This window comes from Anolis sagrei, chromosome 1, assembly GCF_037176765.1.
Source record: "Anolis sagrei isolate rAnoSag1 chromosome 1, rAnoSag1.mat, whole genome shotgun sequence".
Lineage (NCBI taxonomy): Eukaryota > Metazoa > Chordata > Lepidosauria > Squamata > Dactyloidae > Anolis > Anolis sagrei.
Genome location: NC_090021.1, coordinates 234783346 through 234804136, shown reverse-complemented (window position 1 = coordinate 234804136; position 20791 = coordinate 234783346). Strand labels below are relative to the sequence as shown.

Genomic DNA, 20791 nt, shown 5'->3' with positions numbered 1-20791 from the left:
CAGAAAAAAGCAGAATTATGAAATCAAATAGAATGATTCTCTAGGTTGCTGTGCGTTTTCTAGACTTTATGAACATGTTCCAGAACCATTTTTTCCTGACGTCTATGACAGGCATCCTCAGAGGTAGTGAGGTCTGTTGGAAACTGGGCAAGTGGGATTTATATATCTGTGGAATGTCCAGGGTAGGAGAAAGAACTCTTGTCTGTTTGATGCAATTGTGAATATTGTAATAGGCCAGTTTGATTGCCATTGAATGGTCTTGCAACTTCAAAGTCTGACTGCTTCCTGCCTGGGGGAATCCTTTGTTTGTAGAAAGCAGCCGGGCTTTGAAGTTTCAAAGTCATTCAATGCTAATCAAGCTGGAAAATTACAACATTCACACTTGCCTCAAACAGACAAGAGTTCTTTCTTCCACCCTGGACATTCCAGAGATATATAAACTCCACCTGCCTAGTTTCCAACAGACCTCACAACTTCTGAGGATGCCTTTTATAGATGTGGGTGAAACATCAGGAGAGAATGCTTGTGGAACAGGGCCATACAGCCTGGAGAACTCAGCAACACATTGATTCCAGCTATGAAAGCCTTCAACAACAGAATGATTCTTATTCTTTTAAAGAGAGACTAGGTTCACTCTTTTCCCTAGACTTTGCTTATATATCTTTTTTTCTTCATCACAAAGAGACAGGGAACAGAAATGGTATGTGGATGAATGACTATCACTTTCCATTTTGAAGACAGGGAGTGTAAAGTATACTTATAGAAACTGTTCTCTCCTCTTCATAGATATATATGGCCCACTTCCAGCTCAGTGTTCACTACATCTTTACTGTAGTCAACAAAGGTTTTTGTCATAATAAATAGACATTGTAAATAATCCTACCAAATATGCCAGGCTGCCAAAAAAAAAAAAAGGCTGCTGCCAGGTTGAGCCTTTCCTCCATGACCAACATCATAAGAAAAGCTAATAAAAAATTTCTGCAAAGCAGACTGATGGAGGAGAAGCGGAAATCTTTTTCTCCACAGTTAGAGTAATGAGATGGACTAGCAATAGAGTAACTGTCCACCTGCTACTAGCCTTCACCTTCTCTGGGCCCTTACCCAGTAAGTTGTTGTATTTGAAATTTGAGAGACCGGGATTTGAATCTACATTCATGGAGACCCTTGGGCAAGTCACACCATTTCAACATTAGAGGAAGGCAGTGGTAAATCTCTACACAAATCTTATTAAGAAAACCATTGGTCAAAGTTTTTATAAGTCAAAGTCAACTTGAAAGTACATCACAACATCAGATATATCTGTTGATCCTGAGGTGTACATGACTTTTTGTTGTTTTTCACACCAGACAGATATGGCTACCCTTCTGAAAGTAAAAATAAAAATTAAAAGGACTGCTCTTCACTCCCTATCAAGTTCCAGATTTCAAGAAAGATGTTTCATTAAGCTTATGAGAAAGCTTGCTTTTCACTTAACCATCAAAAGTACTCCTGCCATTCTCTTGTATGATCTTTTCCCCCCTCCTCCGACTCTCCTTAATCGGCATCTTTCTCTCTTGTGCTTGGCTAATCAGCTCTGATATCTCAGATATAAAAAATGAAGATATATCTGTCAAAGGTTAGGCATAAATAGAAGGCTCTTGTGTGCTGGATGAAACGGCCTCCTGGCAGATCATAGAGGCCAGTCAGTAGAGAGATCTACCAGCTGAAATCAGCTAGCAGAAATGCTAGAGATCAGTGGACTGAGGGAGGGAACCATTTATGGCAGAATCAAGTTTATCCCAATCCAAAGACACATGCACCATGATAAGCCATCATTGCTCCATGACCAGGATAGTCCTAAGTAATTTCCAGCATCCTTCAACCAGGAGAGGTATGGGATCAACACAGCTTTAGAGGAGTGTTGACTCAGCTGACTCTTGGCCATCTTTGTGAATAAGGTTCGCCTTCTTAGGGCCTTCCAGCGAACATGAGGTAGTGTTTTTTCCCTGTGCATATGATGGTGTGGCACCTTTTTTGGACTATATTTCTTTATATCTGCCAGGTTGGGTTGTCCTTTATGGACTATATTCTATTACAGCTATTACAATTTTGGAAATACGTTTGCATAATGCATTTGATATATGTTGAGGTATCCTCTTAGATGACCAGGTTTGTTGTCCTTTCCTCCCAAAATTAAGGGGTTTCCTAGAAATGGAGGATAGTTAGTTAACATTTTACTGGCTTAGCTAACATGGTTTTCCTGCAAAGGATCTTGGGAACTGTACTTTCTGAGAAAGCTGAAAGTACAGGGTTAGTACAGGGTTAGTGAAAATGCATTTTGACTAACCCTGTATTCCAATGAGCTCTTAGTTCCTGAATATCCTTGTTTGGGAGCTGACATGTGAGCCAATTGTAATGTTGCTATGCCTGTACTTACCTGTTACTACACCATTGGTATTCTGGTCTGCTTTAAATATCAGTTCTCTGACATGCTTGGAAATACTGGTCTATTTACATATTGGCTGAATGTGTGTTCTGCTCTGTCTTGTAACATTGTGTGAGGGCTTTTGAGTGAAAATTGGCAATTCCATTAAAAGAGGTTTTAGCAGTCTCCAGCTTCATTTGTACATTTGATAATAAAAATAAATTTGGTGAGGTAAAATGCTATAATAGTAACAACAACAACAACAACAACAATAAAACTTTATTTGTACCCCACTACCATCTCCCCAAGGGACTCTGTGTGGCTTACATGAGGCCAAGGCAAAGCACATCAATAAACAAAAGCAATAACAATAATCAATCCAAAACAGTTAAAATAAACTCAAAAACAGAAAATACACAATAAGCAATAAACAATAACAATATCAAAACATAAAGCATTTAAAAACCTATGGCCGGGCCAAATGAAATAATTCAAATTTTAAATTAAAAAGTGCTGAGCATGAACAAGGTAAGACAAATTAGGATAGGGTTTTCAGAGAAAGATGAGGGCGCGCAGACAATTCTAAGTCAATATTAAAGTGCACTTGAGGACATATTGTTAAAAGTTTTCCTTATTCTGGGAAGGCACACTGGAACAACCATGTGCCAAAACCTTTACCTCCTGATGTGTATGTATATTGGGGAAAATCTGTGAGCGTTAGTGACTTTATAGTAGTGTAAACATCCAAGGAGAACTAAAATAGCAACCTTCCCATAGCACCAGTTGTCCTCAGGAGTCCTTGAACTACATGGAAATCACTGCTGTGACACAACTGAATCCCGCTGATAATACATAAACCATGGATGCCTATCTGCAGCCCTTTATTAAGCACTGCTGTGAGTAAGTTATATTTTTGTAATATGTATTCATCTCCTACTGTACCCACCTGAGAATATATTATTGGCATCAGCCATTTATGACTCTTCCTTTTCTCTAACAAAATCTCCCTGTTGGTGCAGTTTCCTAGTGAAGATCCCTAAAGTGTATCAGAAACTGGGCACAGTTACTTGGGAAATTTTCACCACATAGGTGCCCTGGGCTTGTATCAACGATGGATTTGTAAAGAACTATCCCTAAACCAGGCAGAAGAGGTTTGCTTGTTAGCCACACTCTTGTAACTTGGTCTGTATTATTCATAAAGTAACTAGACTCGGGAGGACAAGAATAGCTGGCAGCAGAGGCTCATATTTCCCCATGGACTCAGCCTGCCAGGAGGAGGAAATGACCAGTTTCTTTTTGTCCAGACCCAGGAGGGCAGTGGGGAGAAACAAAAACACAGCAACCTCTACAAAATGACACATGCCTTGTGTGCCAGCTCTTACCTAGGTGTTGCTCAGCTTTACAGCAGAAAGGAGATAGCTCTGCCTTGTACCAGATCAATAAACAGGGAACTCTGTTCTTATCTCAAGCTGGGAGCAGCACAGGGTTGGGTGAACATTAGTCTGAAGGCACTGCTAGTTATTTCGGTAAACCTGGCAGGGCAACAATGCAGCCTTGGTCATGGGGTTTTTTGAGAACGGCAGGAACTGAGATGAATGGTGACCTAGTTGAATATGAAGGTATTCTTCAAATTCCAAGTGCCTTACCAACATAAGCTCATGAAACAAAAAGCTCTGGAAATTTCTACTTAGACAAGCATATTTATGCTACGATGAAGGATATATAGATACAAAAATACAAATATGTTATTGGTTGCCGTTGGAGAGGATCCCCAATTCAAGGACAGTTGAAATGTGTGATCCGTTTTTAAACTTTGTATCCATGGACGGTGCACCAAATTCTGTCTTTCATCTTCAGAGGCTGTGAATCCCACATTTCATTTCATTCATTGTAAGAGAAAGTAAAAATGCTCAATTTTGGAATTTTTAATGGAACCTTGAATGGAACAAATATTTGTTGTAATACTACTTAGCATTCAACAAAGACTTTTAAATGCTTCATAAACCAACACATTCTTTCATTCCATAGAATGCAGCCATTATATTTAAAATGGTACCAAAGTGCTATATTTGTGAAGTATGAAAGAGACCTTGAGCTATGCATGCATCAAACCTAGATTTGGCTCAGCATAGTACTCTGTTTATTATTATTATTACATGTATTGTTTTACTCTATGTATTAATGTTATTATTACAGTTGTTATTAACTCTACTTATTATTATTTTTACATTTATTATTTTACTCTATTCATTATTATTATTACATTTATTATTTTACTGCTGTTGTTATTACATTTATTTTTTACTCTATTATTATAATTGCATTTATTATTTTACTCTATCATAATTTATATTATTTCATATATTATTTTACTCTATTTATTATTATTGGAAGGATACATAAGCACATTTACCTTGAAGAAGATTAGAATAATTGATCAGAGTTGGACAGTCTTATCTTAAATTATAATTTTATGTAAATAGTCAAAAACATTAAAACTACTGATGCCTCAATTAATGTAATTTTATTGGTATCTATTTTTATTTTGAAATTTACCAGTAGCTGCTGCATTTCCCACCCCAGGCTTATACTCGAGTCAATATGTTTTCCCAGTTTTTGCAGTAAAATTAGGTGCCTTGGCTTAAATTCGGGTTGGCTTATACTCAAGTATATACGGTACCTTGAGGCTCATGCAAACCCCCTTAGTGAAGAAAACCCAGACATAAATGGGCAAATAGACAAGTGTCACAGCTCTCTAGAAACTATGTATACAAGTGCCTGAATGTGCACACATCTCTGTCAGTCCTTTTCTTGGAAGCCTAGCACTTTCGCTGTGCATATTATGAGCATTAATCTGTCTGATTCTGGGTTTAACGCCCTCAAACATAACCCTGGCTGTGTCTCAATATTGAATGTAAAATCCCCTGCCATCTGGTCTGTCCACTCTGCGTGTGTGGCTAGGACAACAGGCTTGCTGAAATTATCAGGCAGTTCTATGAAGTTCAAGAGATTGCCCTATTAATAGAAATGCCTTCTGGTACTGATCACAGTCAGTGAGGGGAGGCTGCACCCTCTCCATGGGCCAGCTCAGCCTGGGAAATCCTATTTTGAATGGTAAAGAAAGTGGCCTCCCCCTGGCCCATCCTGCCCCCAAAGCGTTGTTATTATGTTCGTTATCATTTTAGTATAAGGCAGCATTGGAAAGGTTACTGGCAAGTTACTTGCTCACTGACTGTTCAGTTTCGTTTAATAATTTACCAAAAGAAGGGTCAGAGTACCTATGACTGTATGCAAAATATATGTGTGATTCCCATACATTGATTCAACAAACAAAATTATTTACTCTGAGGATATGGGGTTGGGAGGAGTGTTTGGAGTGGAAAATTATGATGCCCTGTAGTGTAATCCAAAACAGTGTGATTCAAAGGGGTTGTTGGTCTCAAAGCCATTGGTTGCCGATCTCTAAGACATTTCTGGGTAAGAAACAAATAGATTTTGTTAATGAAAAGAAATATGGTGCTTGCCCTTGGTACGCTGGGGGGAAAAAACAGTAGCTGGTCACCCACATCAGCTAACCTGAGAAGCACTGATCCAAGGGGCAAAGAGGCGCTTCAGAAATTTGTGTCATCCTGGACTGTGCTATTTCAGACTTTGAAGGGAGTGTCCCATATAATTAAGTGTTCTCCATAGGAGAGAGGGGATTTCTATACGAGGACAGGGAAACATGACCCTCTAGTTGTTGTTGCACTCTAGTTCAAATCAATTGTAGCCAAAGTGATCAGTGCAAAAGGGTGATGGAAGTAGTTATTTGTTGTCATGTGGCAGGGCACAATTGTCTGGTACAAAAAAAGCAATCATGTTGGGGGGGGGGGGGGGGGATTAAGATAGAACCCACCTTGAGGCTTGGTTTTCTGTGTACCAAGTGATTCTGCAGGGCAAGTTCAGGGTTAAAGGCGAGGTTGTTGAGAAGACTAAGAGAGAGAAAAAAGGAAATAATAAATTTGGTAATCCAAATAGCACCATGCAAACATTACTGGAAATAGGATGCTAGAAAGAGATTTGAAAATATTAGAAAATCAGAGCTGTGTGCAAGAGAGAAAAAACAACACTTAGTGGGTTAAACAAGTAGTGCTACCATCATTATTCACATTAACTGGAAATTAATCCCTGACTCATCCTTTTCTAGTTTTGAAGCATTCATTTGGGAAAAAAATCCTGCACCTTGCCTGCTTCAAGACCTAGTTTCAAGAACTAGACGCCTGTCTTTTTAGCTTTCATCTGATACTTTTTATTCTTTGCACGTCTCCATATCAAGTGGTCTGCATCCAGGAAAATATTTGGATTGTGACCTTCATATGAGAATAATAACAAACTATGTCCCCATTATGTGAGTACAGTTAGGCTATGTCCAAATTATCAGTCCACTAATGAAATATTCTTTCATGAATTACAGTTTTTCATCAGTAGAATAGGAGGGATGTGGTTTCTCTTTTCTGCAGTACTCTGATCCCATGTTCTGGAGGCTGAAGAACTATTCTAAATAGTATTGGATGTGGGGAACATGAGGAGGAGGCACTAGTGAAAATCCCTTTTCTCTGTTTTGCTGACAAAACTCTACACTGAATCAAAGCAGGATGAGACTAGTTGTATATGAGCCACTAGTTTGTCTCACTTACCTCTTACCTAGGAAAGAGGGGACACAGCAAGCAAAGAGATTGGACCTTTTCCCCTCTTTATTCTTTCTTAGATTAAACCTCTGACATTGGCTTGTTCATATCCTTGTGTATTTTCCTGTTGCCTACAGGTCAAAAGCAGAGATGCGACATACTTGCCGTGGAACTATCAACCTGGCCACGGCTAACATCACTGTGGAGGACTCCTGCAACTTCATCATTTCCAATGGAGGGGCACAGACGTACCACCTAAAGGCCAGCTCTGAGGTTGAGAGGCAGCGTTGGGTCACAGCCCTGGAGTTGGCGAAGGCTAAAGCTGTCAAGATGCTGGCAGAATCAGGTAAGCGGCAAGACACATATGGAGTGAGGGGAAAATGGGCAGGGAACTTATTCTGAAAGAGGACTCTTAAGTGAATGGGGAAGTCAGAGGACAGGTGATAATTTCATGATGCTGCGGAAAACACCCAATAGTTCTCTCAGAGAGCCAGTGTGGTGTAGTTCTTTAGTGTTGAATCAGGATGCTGGTAGACTAGGATTTGAATCCACACTCAGGCATGGAAACCTTGAAGAAGTCACATTCTCCCAGCCTAAGAGGAAGGCTGGAAGAATGTGACTTAGAGGGTGGCAAACCTCTAAGCAAAATTGGCCACAAAAACCCTATGATGAATTTCTGTAAGTTGGAGTTAATGTGAAAGCCCAAAGCAACAATATAGAGATGTCGGTAGATCAGCAGGAGCCCCTGATGGCGCAGTGGCTTAAACCCTTGTGCTGACAGGTTAGCAGTTTGAATCCAGGGAGCGGGGTGAGCTCCTGTCTCGGCTCTAGCTTCGCATGCAGCGACATGAGAGAAGCCTCCCACAGGATGGTAAAACATCAAAACACACAGGCATCCCCTGGGCAACATCCTTGCAGATGTCTAATTCTCTCACAACAGAAGCGACTTGCAGTTTCTCAAGTCACTCCTGGCACGAAAAAAGTGGGCCAGCAAGAGTGGGTGTTCTTCTCTTCTCTTGTCACATTTCTTGTATATTTGTCATATTGGGCCTTCCTTTGGTAGGTAGGTTGAAACTTCACGATGCTATACATATTTTTGTATTACTTACCTTTTAAATAAGTACAGCCAAAATGTATCTATGTGTATTATTAATTGTACTAATTTTGAAAATTCATACAAATATTTATAGTGTACTTATAAAAGAGTTGAAACCCCACACCTAATATATATATATAGAGGTATTCTGGAAGACCTACAGAAACCCAGTCTGTTCTAAGCCTGCTGTGAATATGACTGACCCTCTTTTCCAGTTGCCCTGCTCATCCTATTTAGAGTTCCAGTTCCTTGCAGCAAGGTTTACTTCCAAACACCAACTGTTTGTTACTCAGACAAACGCTTCACTGTCCTTTGACTCATCTACGTGACATACCAAGGCAAGAGGCCACCTGGGGCTTCTGAAAAATGGGGAGTCTATGTTTATGTATCAGACTTCTCAGTTCCTATTTTCCAGGACAAAATCATGTTTCAGTAGTCAGTTCTGCTTAATACCTGGAAGATTAATCCATCCAGTGTAAATCAATGACTCCTGAACTAAAAAAATCTGTGAATATTTTCTATCCCTGATCGGGTAAAATAAAAGAACTATTTCAGCATATAATAAAACTGCTTTGGGTCAGTTCTGAGAAAAAGGTGGGGGTACAAATACATTTATTATTAGTAGTGTACTATCATTTCACTGAAGAAATTGTGATCCTTCAGCCCCTGTGACAATTGGATTGTAAATGCTGGTATCTCAAACAAGCTTTTGGTTCTTGTCTGGAATATTTAGGGCACAGACCTCCCCAAGTTCTCTCTAGCTTTTGATAGTAAATGCTTGCTCTTTGTTGAAGGGAAAATGAGTGAGAAATGTGCCGCTAGTTATTGCTGGATGGTTTATTTCATTTTCATGGAATTCTAAAGACTCAGAATCTAAAAATTAATGAGGTATTTTGGCAGCTTGACTGGAAAGAAGTTCTTCAGTACTTTGAAACAAAATGCAATCTGCCCAGTGGCGTTAATTGCATTTGAGACCTGGGTCAAGGTTTCAAACATAGAGCTAAATGCAGTTTTCAATGTGCTTGGAATAGGCTCACTGAAATCATTAGAACTTTGCTTAATTGTGACCAAGAAATCCCATTCATTTCAATGGACCTTCTATAAGCTAATAGTAAATTTAACCCACTAATTTTGCCCTTGGATGTCAGTCTACTTTTGTTGGCATTTTTCCTCCTCTCCCTGAAAAGGAGGAAACAATGAGAGAGGGGAATATTTTAAAATGTAGATATAGATTGGGTGTCCCTTATCTGAAATATTTGGGACCAGAAATGTTTTGGATTTTGGAATACCTGTATTTACACATATGCATATAAGAAGATGTCTTGGAGATGGGACCCAAGTCTCAATATAAAATACATTTATGTTTATTTTACACATTGCCTATAGGTAACTTAATATAACAAGTTGATAAATTTTGTTCAAGCAACAAAGCTTGTGTACACTGAAACATCAGGAAGCAAAGGTGCCACTATCGCAGCCACCCACAGGGACAGTTTTACGTTTTGCAGCATTTTGGATTTCAGAATTGCAGATAAGGGATTCTTAACCTGTAGATGTTCCTGTTTTAGAAATGTTAGACATCAGAAGTCTGATCTTGAAACTTACCATATTTCTAAACCTTTGTGACAGCTTGGTGGGGGGATATTAAATGTTTTTGCCATGTTGACACCAAGCATTTTGCAGTTTAGAAACTATGCTCTCTCTTCCCCTCAAATGACTGTACAATTCATTGTTGCGTATTAGTTCTGTCGCTTGCTTGCAGCAAACTTCTCCCCCACTGCTGAGGATGAGAGTTCTCTGTAAGCACTTCTTTACCATTCTGCTTATTGACTCATTGTTTGTGGGTAGTGAAACATGCAAGAGTAAGGTAAAAACTGTAATCGGTGGGTTTTCTTCTTTTTCTTTTTTTAAAAAAGGAGGAACTTGAGAGATGTCTTGCTGAATCAGACTAAAAGTCAATTTCATCAAGTAATCTGTAGAACAGGATTCCCCTGGAAGTTCCCATCCAGAGCATGAAGGCGATCATCCTCTATTTCTCCACAGCATCTCATATTCAGAGATATACTCTGTATGCATGGAGGAGATCTGACTTGAATTGTATTGCTGATATCTTTTGTTAGTACTTTTTGAACTCACAGAATCACTCAGCTGGCAGAGATCATGGTGATAAGTCTATATACATTTTAAGGGCTTTTCTTAACTGGTGTCAATCTTTGTTTCTTGCCCTGTGTATTACATGTGTTAATTATGCTTTAGATGAGTATTTTCTTGTGTAATGTAAAACTACCACTGATCTCTCTTGCTGTGTGTCAAGTTATATTTGATGGCTGGGTTGTCAGTTGAGGCGATTCAAAAGAAGTGTTCTGGTAGCTTAGAAAAGGGAACCCCCAAACTCTGTTCAGGTATGGCTCAGTTAATGAAGTACCTATGTTCCTGGGCATTACCTCCTTAACAGAAAATGTGACAACAGAGCCAGAAATAACATGGAAAGGAATAGAGACCTCACTACCTCTGAGGATGCTTGCCATAGCTGCAGGCGAAACGTCAGGAGAGAATGCCTCTAGACCATGGCCATACAGCCCGAAAAAACCTACAACAACCCAGAATAGAGATCCGTTTCTACATCTCAAAAAAAGAAGAGCAATTCAACATGGTTTTGGTGTTCAAAACAATGTGCACATATGAAATGAAATGACCAGCACCAATGGTTGTTGCGTAACCTTCTAGAGCAGTGTTTCTCAACCTGGGTGTCGGGACCCCTAAGGGGGTCGCGAAGGGGTGTCAGAGGGGTCGCTAAAGACCATCAGAAAACACTGTATTTTCTGTTGGTCATGGGGGTTCTGTGTGGGAAGTTTGGCCAATTCTATCATTGGTGGGGTTCAGAATGCTCTTTGATTGTAGGTGAACTATAAATCCCAGTATCTACAAGTCCCAAATGTCAAAGTCTATTTTCCCCAAACCCCATCAGTGTTCACATTTGGGCATATTGAGTATCTGTAACAAGTTTGATCCAGATCCATCATTGATTGTGCCCACAGTGGCATGTAGGCGAACTACAACTCCCAAACTCAAGGTCAATGCCCACCAATCCTTTCCAGTATTTTCTGGTGATCATGGGAGTTCTCTGTGCCAACTTTGGTTCAATTCCATTGTTGGTGGAACTACAACTACAACTCCCAAATGACAAAATCAATCCCCCTGCCAACCCCACCATTATTCATATTTGGCATACTGGGTATTTGTGCCAAATTGGGTCCAGTGAATGAAAATACATCCTGCAGATCATTATTTACATAGTGATTCATAATGTTAGAGTTATGGTTGGGGGTCACAACAAAATGAGGAACTGTATTAAGGGGTCGTGGCATTGGGAAGGTTGAGAACCACTGTTCTAGAGATCTTATTCCAAAATGCATTCAAGAATAACAATTTCTTTCACCAGCCTCCATTTTTTATCCTTTTTATTTTGGTGGCCAGACTTTGAGACCCATTTTTTATAATATGCTTGGGATTGGCTGCTTAAGCATGCTTATATGCTTTTCATTTTCCTCTCTGTTCACACATGTTCAGTAAGGGATTCTGGACGCAGCTGCTCTTTGCTTAGACTGTTGCAGGAAGACACACACAGTGACAGTATTTATTATTTATTTATTTAAAGCAATTATATTCTGCGGAGCACAACATAAATATGGCAAACATTCAATGCTGGAATAAAAATGAACTATAACTTTAAAATCAGTTGTATCCACTTTAAAACCGAATTGTTAAAAACTAGTAGGGCTGGCTAGTGAAGAATCCTACTCTGCTCCAGCTTTATTTCATTGTTTACTGCAGGCACACTGTTGCTACCTGGCTTTGAAAGTATGTGATTCTCCAGCCCTCCTTCACCACCCTCTGCTTAAAACAATCTAACTAGACAGGATAAGCATAAAAAGGAGGATGGGTAGGCCTTAAAATCATTTGCAAAAAGCAACTTTGCTCTCAGAGATTTTGTTAACTATATCCCTGTCTATGTAAGTGAGACTCACAGCTTGCAACAGAAACTTGCTGTGTACCAGTAGTTTAGGGCTGGTTCATTTAATTTATGTCCTGGTTTTTTTAGGCAATTCTGACAGTGAAATTGGGTCTCAGATACTGCTGCTTTCTGCATAATTTAGAGTTTCCCAATGATCTACCCATTAAAAATGTCTGCTCTTTTATTGTTGCTAATTAGCTTTTAGATTGTTCTTTTACTGGTGTGTGATGAATTCTGTCCTCTTTGTTGGACTTTGAATCTCTGTGAGCCTCATTGTATACCAAGGAGGACAACATGATAAAACTAAGTTGGACAAATAAGGACTGGCATTATACTTTATGACTAACACTGCTTCCTAATTACAGATGGAAGAAAGTGATTGAAGCAGCATGCATAAATATTACTTGCCTATTCATCAACTTCACTAGTTTGTACTTCGGTTATATTTAGGCCATAGTACCCTATTGCAGGAAAAGAAATTCCACCATTTTCTTACTTTAAATCACTGAACTAAGAAGGCAGGGGCGTTTTTAATTAATGCCGGTAGTGGCTACTGACATCTGAACCACATGTGAGACTCCAGTCATATTTGGCACCCCACCTGTCTGCAAAATCAAGGTTTTTCCCCTTTGTAAATGGACTATGCATGGTATAGCTGCCTCATTTTGAAGTAGAATGACCATCCTGATTCCAGAAAGCATAATTCCTTTAAAAACAAGGCATGTGCTCTCCATAATTATTATTTTAATTTTACTGTATTTACGTCCTATCTTTCTTCAACTCTGGGGCTCAAGGTGGCTTAAAATAGAGAAAAGCTAATATTGTACACAGGTTAAAATATATTTATTAATCATTAAGCTGCAGAACTTGCTGACCAGAAAGTTGGAGGTTCAATCTACAGGATGGGGTGAGCTCCTGTTGTTAGCCCCAGCTTCTGCCAACCTAGCAATTTGATGGGAAGGTAACTGTGCTCCATGCAGTCATGCCGGCCAGATGACCTAGGAGGTGTCTACAGACAGATCATTTAAAAAGGGAAACAACTATAAACAGCTCTTCTAATATACGTCAACTATGGCAAGTGACTGCAAATACAATGCCACAGAATAAATGGCATGCAGCCCCAGTGTGGTATGTAAGTGGTATAACCCCTAGAAATTGCCCTCTCCAATTTAGATGACTCAGAGATGGCCCCTCATTTTTGTAATGCTCCTCCATTAGCAGCTTGTGAACAGCATGTTGGGAAGGTGGGGAGAGTATGTTTCTGCTTTGTGCCTGTTTCCATGATGGGCTCCTTTCTTGGCTTGAAGGTGTTAAGGTGCAGCTTCTTTTTCACAGATGAGTCAGGCGATGAAGAATCTGTGTCGCAGACAGACAAGACAGAACTGCAGAACACCCTGCGCACCCTCTCCAGCAAAGTGGAGGACCTCAGCACCTGTAACGACCTGATTGCTAAGCATGGGACAGCTTTGCAGCGCTCCCTCAGTGAGCTGGAGACCCTCAAGCTGCCCGCTGAGAGCAATGAGAAGATCAAGCAGGTCAACGAGCGAGCCACGCTCTTCCGCATCACGTCCAACGCCATGATAAATGTAAGCCTGCTTCCAGGCATTGGCTGTGAGCCTGTCTGGTTGGGAGAGGGCCTCTGCCCAAAAGAAACCATCAGGAATGCTCTGTATCAGTGGCTCTGGGAGTGTTAATAATAGATGGTTTAAAGCTGGATCCCAGAACTCTCCCTTCCTCTCAGGAGAAGGAAGAAGTGATTTGATGTGTTACATCATTAAGCTTTTGGATTCCTAAGCTGCCTGTGACATCATATAAGTTAACAAAATATAAGCCTCTGGTTAAAAACAAAAAAATCCCACAAGCAAAATTCCTCCTTATCCCAAATCTCCGATAGATGCCAAAAATTTTCAGCTCACGGTGGCCACACTGTGGCTAGTGAGATGAATGGCATCCAAAACATAACTAGGCTGAATGATATTAAAAGGGCATGCTAGAACTGCAAATCCGTAGAGCAGCGCTTTGAATCATTTTTTAAAATAGTGATCAGCAGAAGAAAGGTCAACTAAAATGGCAGCATAGAGAAAAGAGATTTTTAGAAGAATTAACGAAGGCTGGAAAACATTACAGTTGGGTCACCTTGATTGCTACCCTCAACAGTGGCACAATTGCAGCTTTGTTTTCCTATCTGCTGATTCCGCCACCAGGCCAGGGTTTGAGGACTAGGGAGCAGCATAGTGCATTTCTTTGAGAAATCTCAATCCCAGAAGGACAATGAGCTATGATTAGTTGGCTACATACGGCTGCACGTCCTGTAGCCATTCCTTTATCCCTAAGCCAACTATCAGCACCAGTTCAGTTGAAGAAAATAGCTGATAATGTCTCAGAGACAGCTTTTATGGCCTAGTGAATCCTACTGGATTATCCAAAACTGCTATTGTTTTGGGAAGACTCAAGCAGAAGTCACCTAGATTTCTGTTCAAAGCTTGTTTTTTTATCAGTTGGCAGAATTGCATACTTTCTGTTATTCTCAGATGAGTTGGGGAGCCTGTGATTTGCAAAGAAGTGGGAATTTAACATTCAGGAATTTAAATCTGATGCTGTTCTAACATCCCTCCCATCCTTGTTTAAGTAAAGGAAATTATTATTATTATTTAAAGCATTTATATTCTTCCCTTCTCATCCCAAAGGGCGGAGCACAACATTTATACGGCAAACATTCAGTGCCAGAACTTAAAACGAACTGTAAAAATACACAAACATTAAAATTAATAGTATCACTTTAAAATCCATTGTTAAAAACCATCTCCAAACAGCTGTACCGGAACTGGTCAGTGGGGTAGGGTTTTCTGTTATTACCTTATTGCACTGTCCCAAGTGCTTGGTCCCCATTTTTTCCCCATTTTTCTAAAGGACAAGGGGTCTTCTTGACAGGGGGTTGGACTGGATGGCCCATGAGGTCTCTTCCAACTCTGTGATTCTAGGGGGCTGATCTAATTTTGCGAGGGGAGGAGTTCCATAGCCGAGGGGCAGTCACTGAGAAGGCCATCTCTCTCGTCTCCGTCAATTGCGCCTGTGATGGTTCCATTTTCTGGAACAGCTCACCTGATGCAAGAACAAACAAATGTGAACAAAGTGACTAATTTTAAAGTGTCAGAAATATTTTCAAAAGATCTATGCAAATGTATTCCAACACGCTAATCTGGCATATATGTTGAATGCATTTGTCAAAGTGTTATAACTTGAACAACTATCTATAGACCACTTTAGTCATGTGTAGAGACCTAAATCCTGTCAGTCAAATGGCCACAATCAAAAGTGTGTTTTATTTAAACCACTGGAGAATGGCAGCTGCTGCAGTGAAGCTGCATTCCTAAGCCAAGACTTCCCTCAAAGAAGGAATATTGCAAATTTATCAGAAAATCTATAGAGGTTGCTAACTTTCAGCATTATTTTCTAGATTCCATTGAGACAATTGGTTTGTGTTTCCATGTAGGCCACAAAAAGAAAAAAAACAGTGTTGCTTAAAAAGAAATAAAGAAAGAAAGAAAGAAAGAAAGCCCCCCCCCCCCAAAAAAAAAACCCTTACAAAATATAAATGGACAATCCACCCTTCTTTTGCTAGCCCTCACTGCTCTTGCCATCCGCCTTTACAGAATTTCTGGTTGTCGCTGGCTACCTGATGAATTGTTAAACAAAGACCTGGAATACTGTTCTTTGAAAATGAAATGACATCACAATGTCCTTTTTATAAAAAAAAAAAATCCCTGCTTATCTGACAGTGGGCAGTTTACTCTGCAAAGGACTTCAAACACTAAGGATTGCTGAAGGCATGAAATGGGGACAACGGTTTAGAAAACCCAGTGGTTTACCATGCTTGCCTCCCTGATATGCTGAAATCATCAGGGTGGGTTTAAAAGTTGAAAAGTAATATTTGAGATTTGTTATGTATATTTTTAGACACAAATATATAGTGTAGACTGAAACTTAACTTTCTTTTGACAGAATTTATGTGTGCGTTCATTTTGCTCCTCCATGACAATGTGGGAAGTCCAGTCCTGTTTGCCCTATTTAATTTGGCATCCTGATTCCTACAGTGGTGAAGCAAAATCCACCAAAAAGTCCATGGGTGGGATGGGAAGACAGTAGACCTCTCAAACTTTTATTCTCTGAGCTAGTAGTATTTGGAGACATGGTGATCCCAAAGGTAGCACGTCACCATAACTGGCAGCCACTGGTAGTCTCTTCCTCATCAAGCCTTCCTTTAAAGTCTTGTAAGTTAGTGGTCATCAGCACATCTTCAGGAAGTAAATAGGGACTGCTTCTGTCTTTCTGTCTGGCAGTTCCTGTCATTCAATTTCAAAACAGGTTGTAATGCGAAAAGAAGAGTCGCTTCTCTCTGGTCACTTTTCCCATATCCCCTGCTCTTGGTTAACTTTCTGTTTAGATTTCTAGAGTTGCAATTGCAAATCCAGATACCCAGATCATCTTTTCAGAGTGACAGGCATCTATTTTCTTTTTTCCTTTGCTATCTTGGTGAAATGGAACTGTTCTTTTTCCTGTATGGTCTATATGCAAGTGTTAAAGTATATAACTTCTCAGAAAAACATGTTTACAGACATTCTTAATCAGCTCAGTGTAGTTTTAAAATAAGTTTCTATTTTCTGGGGCAACTCGCAAAATTACAGTACAACCCCCTTAGCCATGGATTTGACATCCACAATTTCATTTACTCACACTCTAAAAAAGTGTTCCCCTCTGGAAATGTTTGCAAGCTTTTCCAGGTCCTTCAGTGCTATTTTATGGTATGGTTGTGGCCCAAGTATAGTCAAAATATAGGGTTCACTATTATCCATGGTTTCATGGTTTCTGCAGATATAGGGGTCATACTGTGATTACATTTACTTTTATTTCACTTTTTATGTGACATGCATATACTTATCTGCTAGTGATATTCTCACAGCATTTGGCTAGATGGCTTGTAAAGTTCCTGACAGGGATTTTACCAGATGAATACTCCTTGCCTAGGGACATTTGAGCATCATTCTTCAAGTAAGTGCCTTCTGTGGCCTTTCCGAAGTTGCTAGGGGGCTAGTGCTGTATGCGCATCAGTCTGGAAATGGGGAAAAATAATACAGTATTCAAGTAGATTCTGAAGGATGTCATCCTCTGTCATCCTCTGCATTTCCTGTTACTCAACAGGAGAACATTGTTTACCACTTGAACAGCAAGCAGTAGCAACAGGTTGTGCAATTTGATTTGGGTTGTACCTGCTGTGGGAGAGAGAGAGGTGACCTATTTTACATGGCACTGTAGGGGTGGGGTTAAAAATAGAGGAAGGCCACAATTGGTGTTTTAGTAGTAGCAAGAGTTAAAATGCCGGCCTTAGTGGAGTTGTGTGGGTGGATTAGCAAAGTATCTTGGGGCAGTACTGGCTGTGGTTGTAAGTGCTACCTGTCTCTTATACAGGCTTGCCGAGATTTTCTGATGCTCGCTCAGACACACAGCAAGAAATGGCAGAAGTCTCTTCAGTATGAGCGAGACCAACGCATCCGCTTGGAGGAGACGCTAGAGCAGCTGGCTAAGCAGCACAACCACCTGGAAAGAGCCTTCCGTGGAGTCACAGTCCTGCCATCCAATGCCCCTGGCAGCATGGATTCCTCTAAAGGTAGGAGGAGTCCAAGGGTTAACCACCCATCACTTCCACAAACAAGCTCCACTAAGTGGTGACACACCTGACATTCCCCTGTTCCCTTTAGTCAAAATAACTCTTCATGGGAAGCATTACTTGGACTGCTTTGGATGACAATTTGAATTCCGGTGATTTTAATCTGGCAAGCAAGTTCTTAATATATATTTAGAATTATTTTAATTTGTGGATGTATTTATTATGTGTTTTATATTATATTTGGCATCAAATTGTTGCCTATTTGGAATCCGTTCTGAGTCCCACTATGGAGGTCGAGAAGGATGGGGTATAAATGTTTTAAATAAATAAATAAATAAATACTAGGGTTATCAGATTAGGTCTGGGAAGGGGCTCCTGTAACTTTAATTCCCAAGAGATTTTGAAGTAGGATGAGGAACCATAAAGCACCATCAACCCTGTCCTCCTTCCAAATCCTGACCCCTACCGCCATCCCCTCCCAACATGGCTGTTTCTTCATCAGTGGAGATTAGAAGTGTGTTGCTCCCCGGTTCCAACATGACTGTTGCTTTTATGTCCCTCCCCCTGCTGTACAGTAGCCATGTTGGGAGAAAATGGCTGTGTCTGAAAGTTGGGAGTTAGAAGGTGATGGAAGATAGGTCCCTCAGTCCCACAGGGTGGAACTTTGCAATGTTTCATTCTGCTCCAGGATCTGTTAAAGATTAATGTTACAGGACCTGGGTCCCATATACATGATCATGACTCAGCATTTTATATGGTTTTTAATCTGTTTGATTGATTAATACGTGTTTTAATTGCTTATATGTATAGATTGTTTTATATTTTGATGAGATGTGTTTTATTGTTTGCCTGTGCGGCATTGAATTTTTGCCTGATTTGTAAGCCACCTTCGGTTCCCTTGAGGGTCGAGAAAGGCAGGTTAGAAATGAAGTAAATAAAATAAATAAATATCCAGGCTGTGATTTTTAATCACAGTTTGCTTACCAAAATACTACATAATCAAAAACAGGGACATTACTTCAGCACACGTTATTCTTGCAGATCGATGTTGCTCCTCAAAGGGAGATATGAGTGATGAAGATGATGATAATGAATTCTTTGATGCTCCTGAGATCATCACGATGCCTGAAAGCTTGGGCCATAAGTAAGTTCACCTGGGAACTTTGCTTCCCTCACTCCTTGACATTTTGAATACCCAGCCCACAGAGGGATCTCCTCTTGGCCTTTGATACCTTTTCCCTTCCACATCGTATGCCACTTGGAAACCAGCATGCCTTAAGTGAAATTAAACAGATAGAAGGAGATTCCATGTGCTTTGTCCTACATATGCATTGTGTGTGTACATGGGACGGAACTGGAAAACACTTTGAATCTTCCTATGGGAATCACCAAAAAGTAAACCCTTCAACTTCAGTCTGCAGAGGACTCCTGAAGAATCGCTTGGTTTAATAGGATTGAATGATATTGAGGAGTGGATCATAAATGGGATCATGCACTGAGAGTATTTTTCCTGGCATTGAGGATTGCCCACAATTGCCAAGACAACAGGGTTCACTGTGAGAACAAGGGTGGTTGGGGGGGGGGGGTTAATTGCTCTATCTTTCTATAAAGCTATAGCACCAATTCCTGGAGCATGGTGTGCAGGAGTGAGGCCCCTTCAACACAGCTGTATAAAATCCCACATAATCGCCTTTTAACTGGAATATAATGCAGTGTGGACTCAGATAACCTAGTTCAAAGCAGATATTGTGGATTATCTGCCTTGATGTTCTGGGAAATAGGACTGTGTGGAAGGGCCCTGAGGCAAACGGGTGAGGCAAGCAGGGGTGCCTGGCATGAAAGTTTAGCGGGGGAGTTTGATGGGAAGGTGAGGAAACTCATGTTGTCATCTGTAACAGCTGTGGTATGTTTGTGTTCTTGACCAAGAATGAGGTAATTCTACTTACAGCAGGTGCAAGTTAGTGGCCGTCTTGGACGGAAAGGTCAGGCACCTTGAGGCCCATGTATCCACACTCCCAACATATTAGGAAGGTTTGCTTTGGGCCCAGTAGACTGTCTTTCAGGAGAAATCACACAGGAGATTTCTCTGAAGAGTTCACTCCCCAAACACAGAAGGTAGACACTTGAATGTTAAACAAAGAAGTAGATACACCAGGAATCATTTTGTAACTTTGGAGCTACAGAATCAGTTTCTAGCTCTCTCCAGCATCAGAATGATGCAGAACAAGAAGAGGTGCAACAGAACTTGTCCTTTGCCTCTGGAAGAGTCAGCACATAGAAAGGCCCCTGCCAAACCTCCAAAGAGACAGGTGGTGGTGGTAGGGGACTTTCTGTTAGGATAGAGTAACAACAACACTGCTAGGTGTAGCCTTTATGAGACCACACAGGATTCTGAGGCTATGGGTGGGGAGCTGAAGGGCCCTGATGCCCAGGTCATTATTTTGTCTCTTCTCCCAGTTCAAGGACACAGCCCAGGAAGGGAGAGAAGGATAATAGAAGTGAATAACTGGCTTCACAGAGGGTGCTGTGAGGAACAGTTTGGCTTCCTCGACCATGATCTGAGATTTAATGAAGTTGGGCTTCTGGAAAGATTGGCAGGAACATTATTACTAAGAGGCTCACAAACCTGATTGTGGGGGGCTGGGGTGGTAAACTAAGATATGGGGAAGGGAGATACATTTAGGACAGGCAAGGGTGTACTATGAGAAAATACCCCAACTGTTATAAAGCAAGTAGTATAGGAACTCAACAGTAAGAAGCAAATTTAAATAAGCAGCTAGAAGGGACAGCCCATAGTTTTTGGTGCCTCTACAATGTACATCTGGCACGTGTAAACTTCGGCTCTCCAGGTGCTTTGGACTTGTGGGAGTTGAAGTCCAAAAGATCTGGAGGGCTGAAGTTTTCCTATGCCTGGTCTACACTAATGCACAGAGCATGGGAAACA

The 20791-nt window shown here is 40.5% G+C and overlaps 1 protein-coding gene across 1 annotated transcript in view; it reads left to right on the top strand.

Annotated features, from left to right (window-relative positions):
• Positions 1-20791, top strand: part of OSBP (oxysterol binding protein) — a 36518-nt gene that overhangs the window by 3650 nt on the left and 12077 nt on the right. Inside the window, exons 2-5 of the mRNA XM_060771517.2 lie at positions 7209-7417; positions 13518-13768; positions 17649-17847; positions 18889-18991. Coding sequence (XP_060627500.2) covers positions 7209-7417; positions 13518-13768; positions 17649-17847; positions 18889-18991 — 762 coding nt within the window. The remainder of the gene's footprint in view (positions 1-7208; positions 7418-13517; positions 13769-17648; positions 17848-18888; positions 18992-20791) is intronic.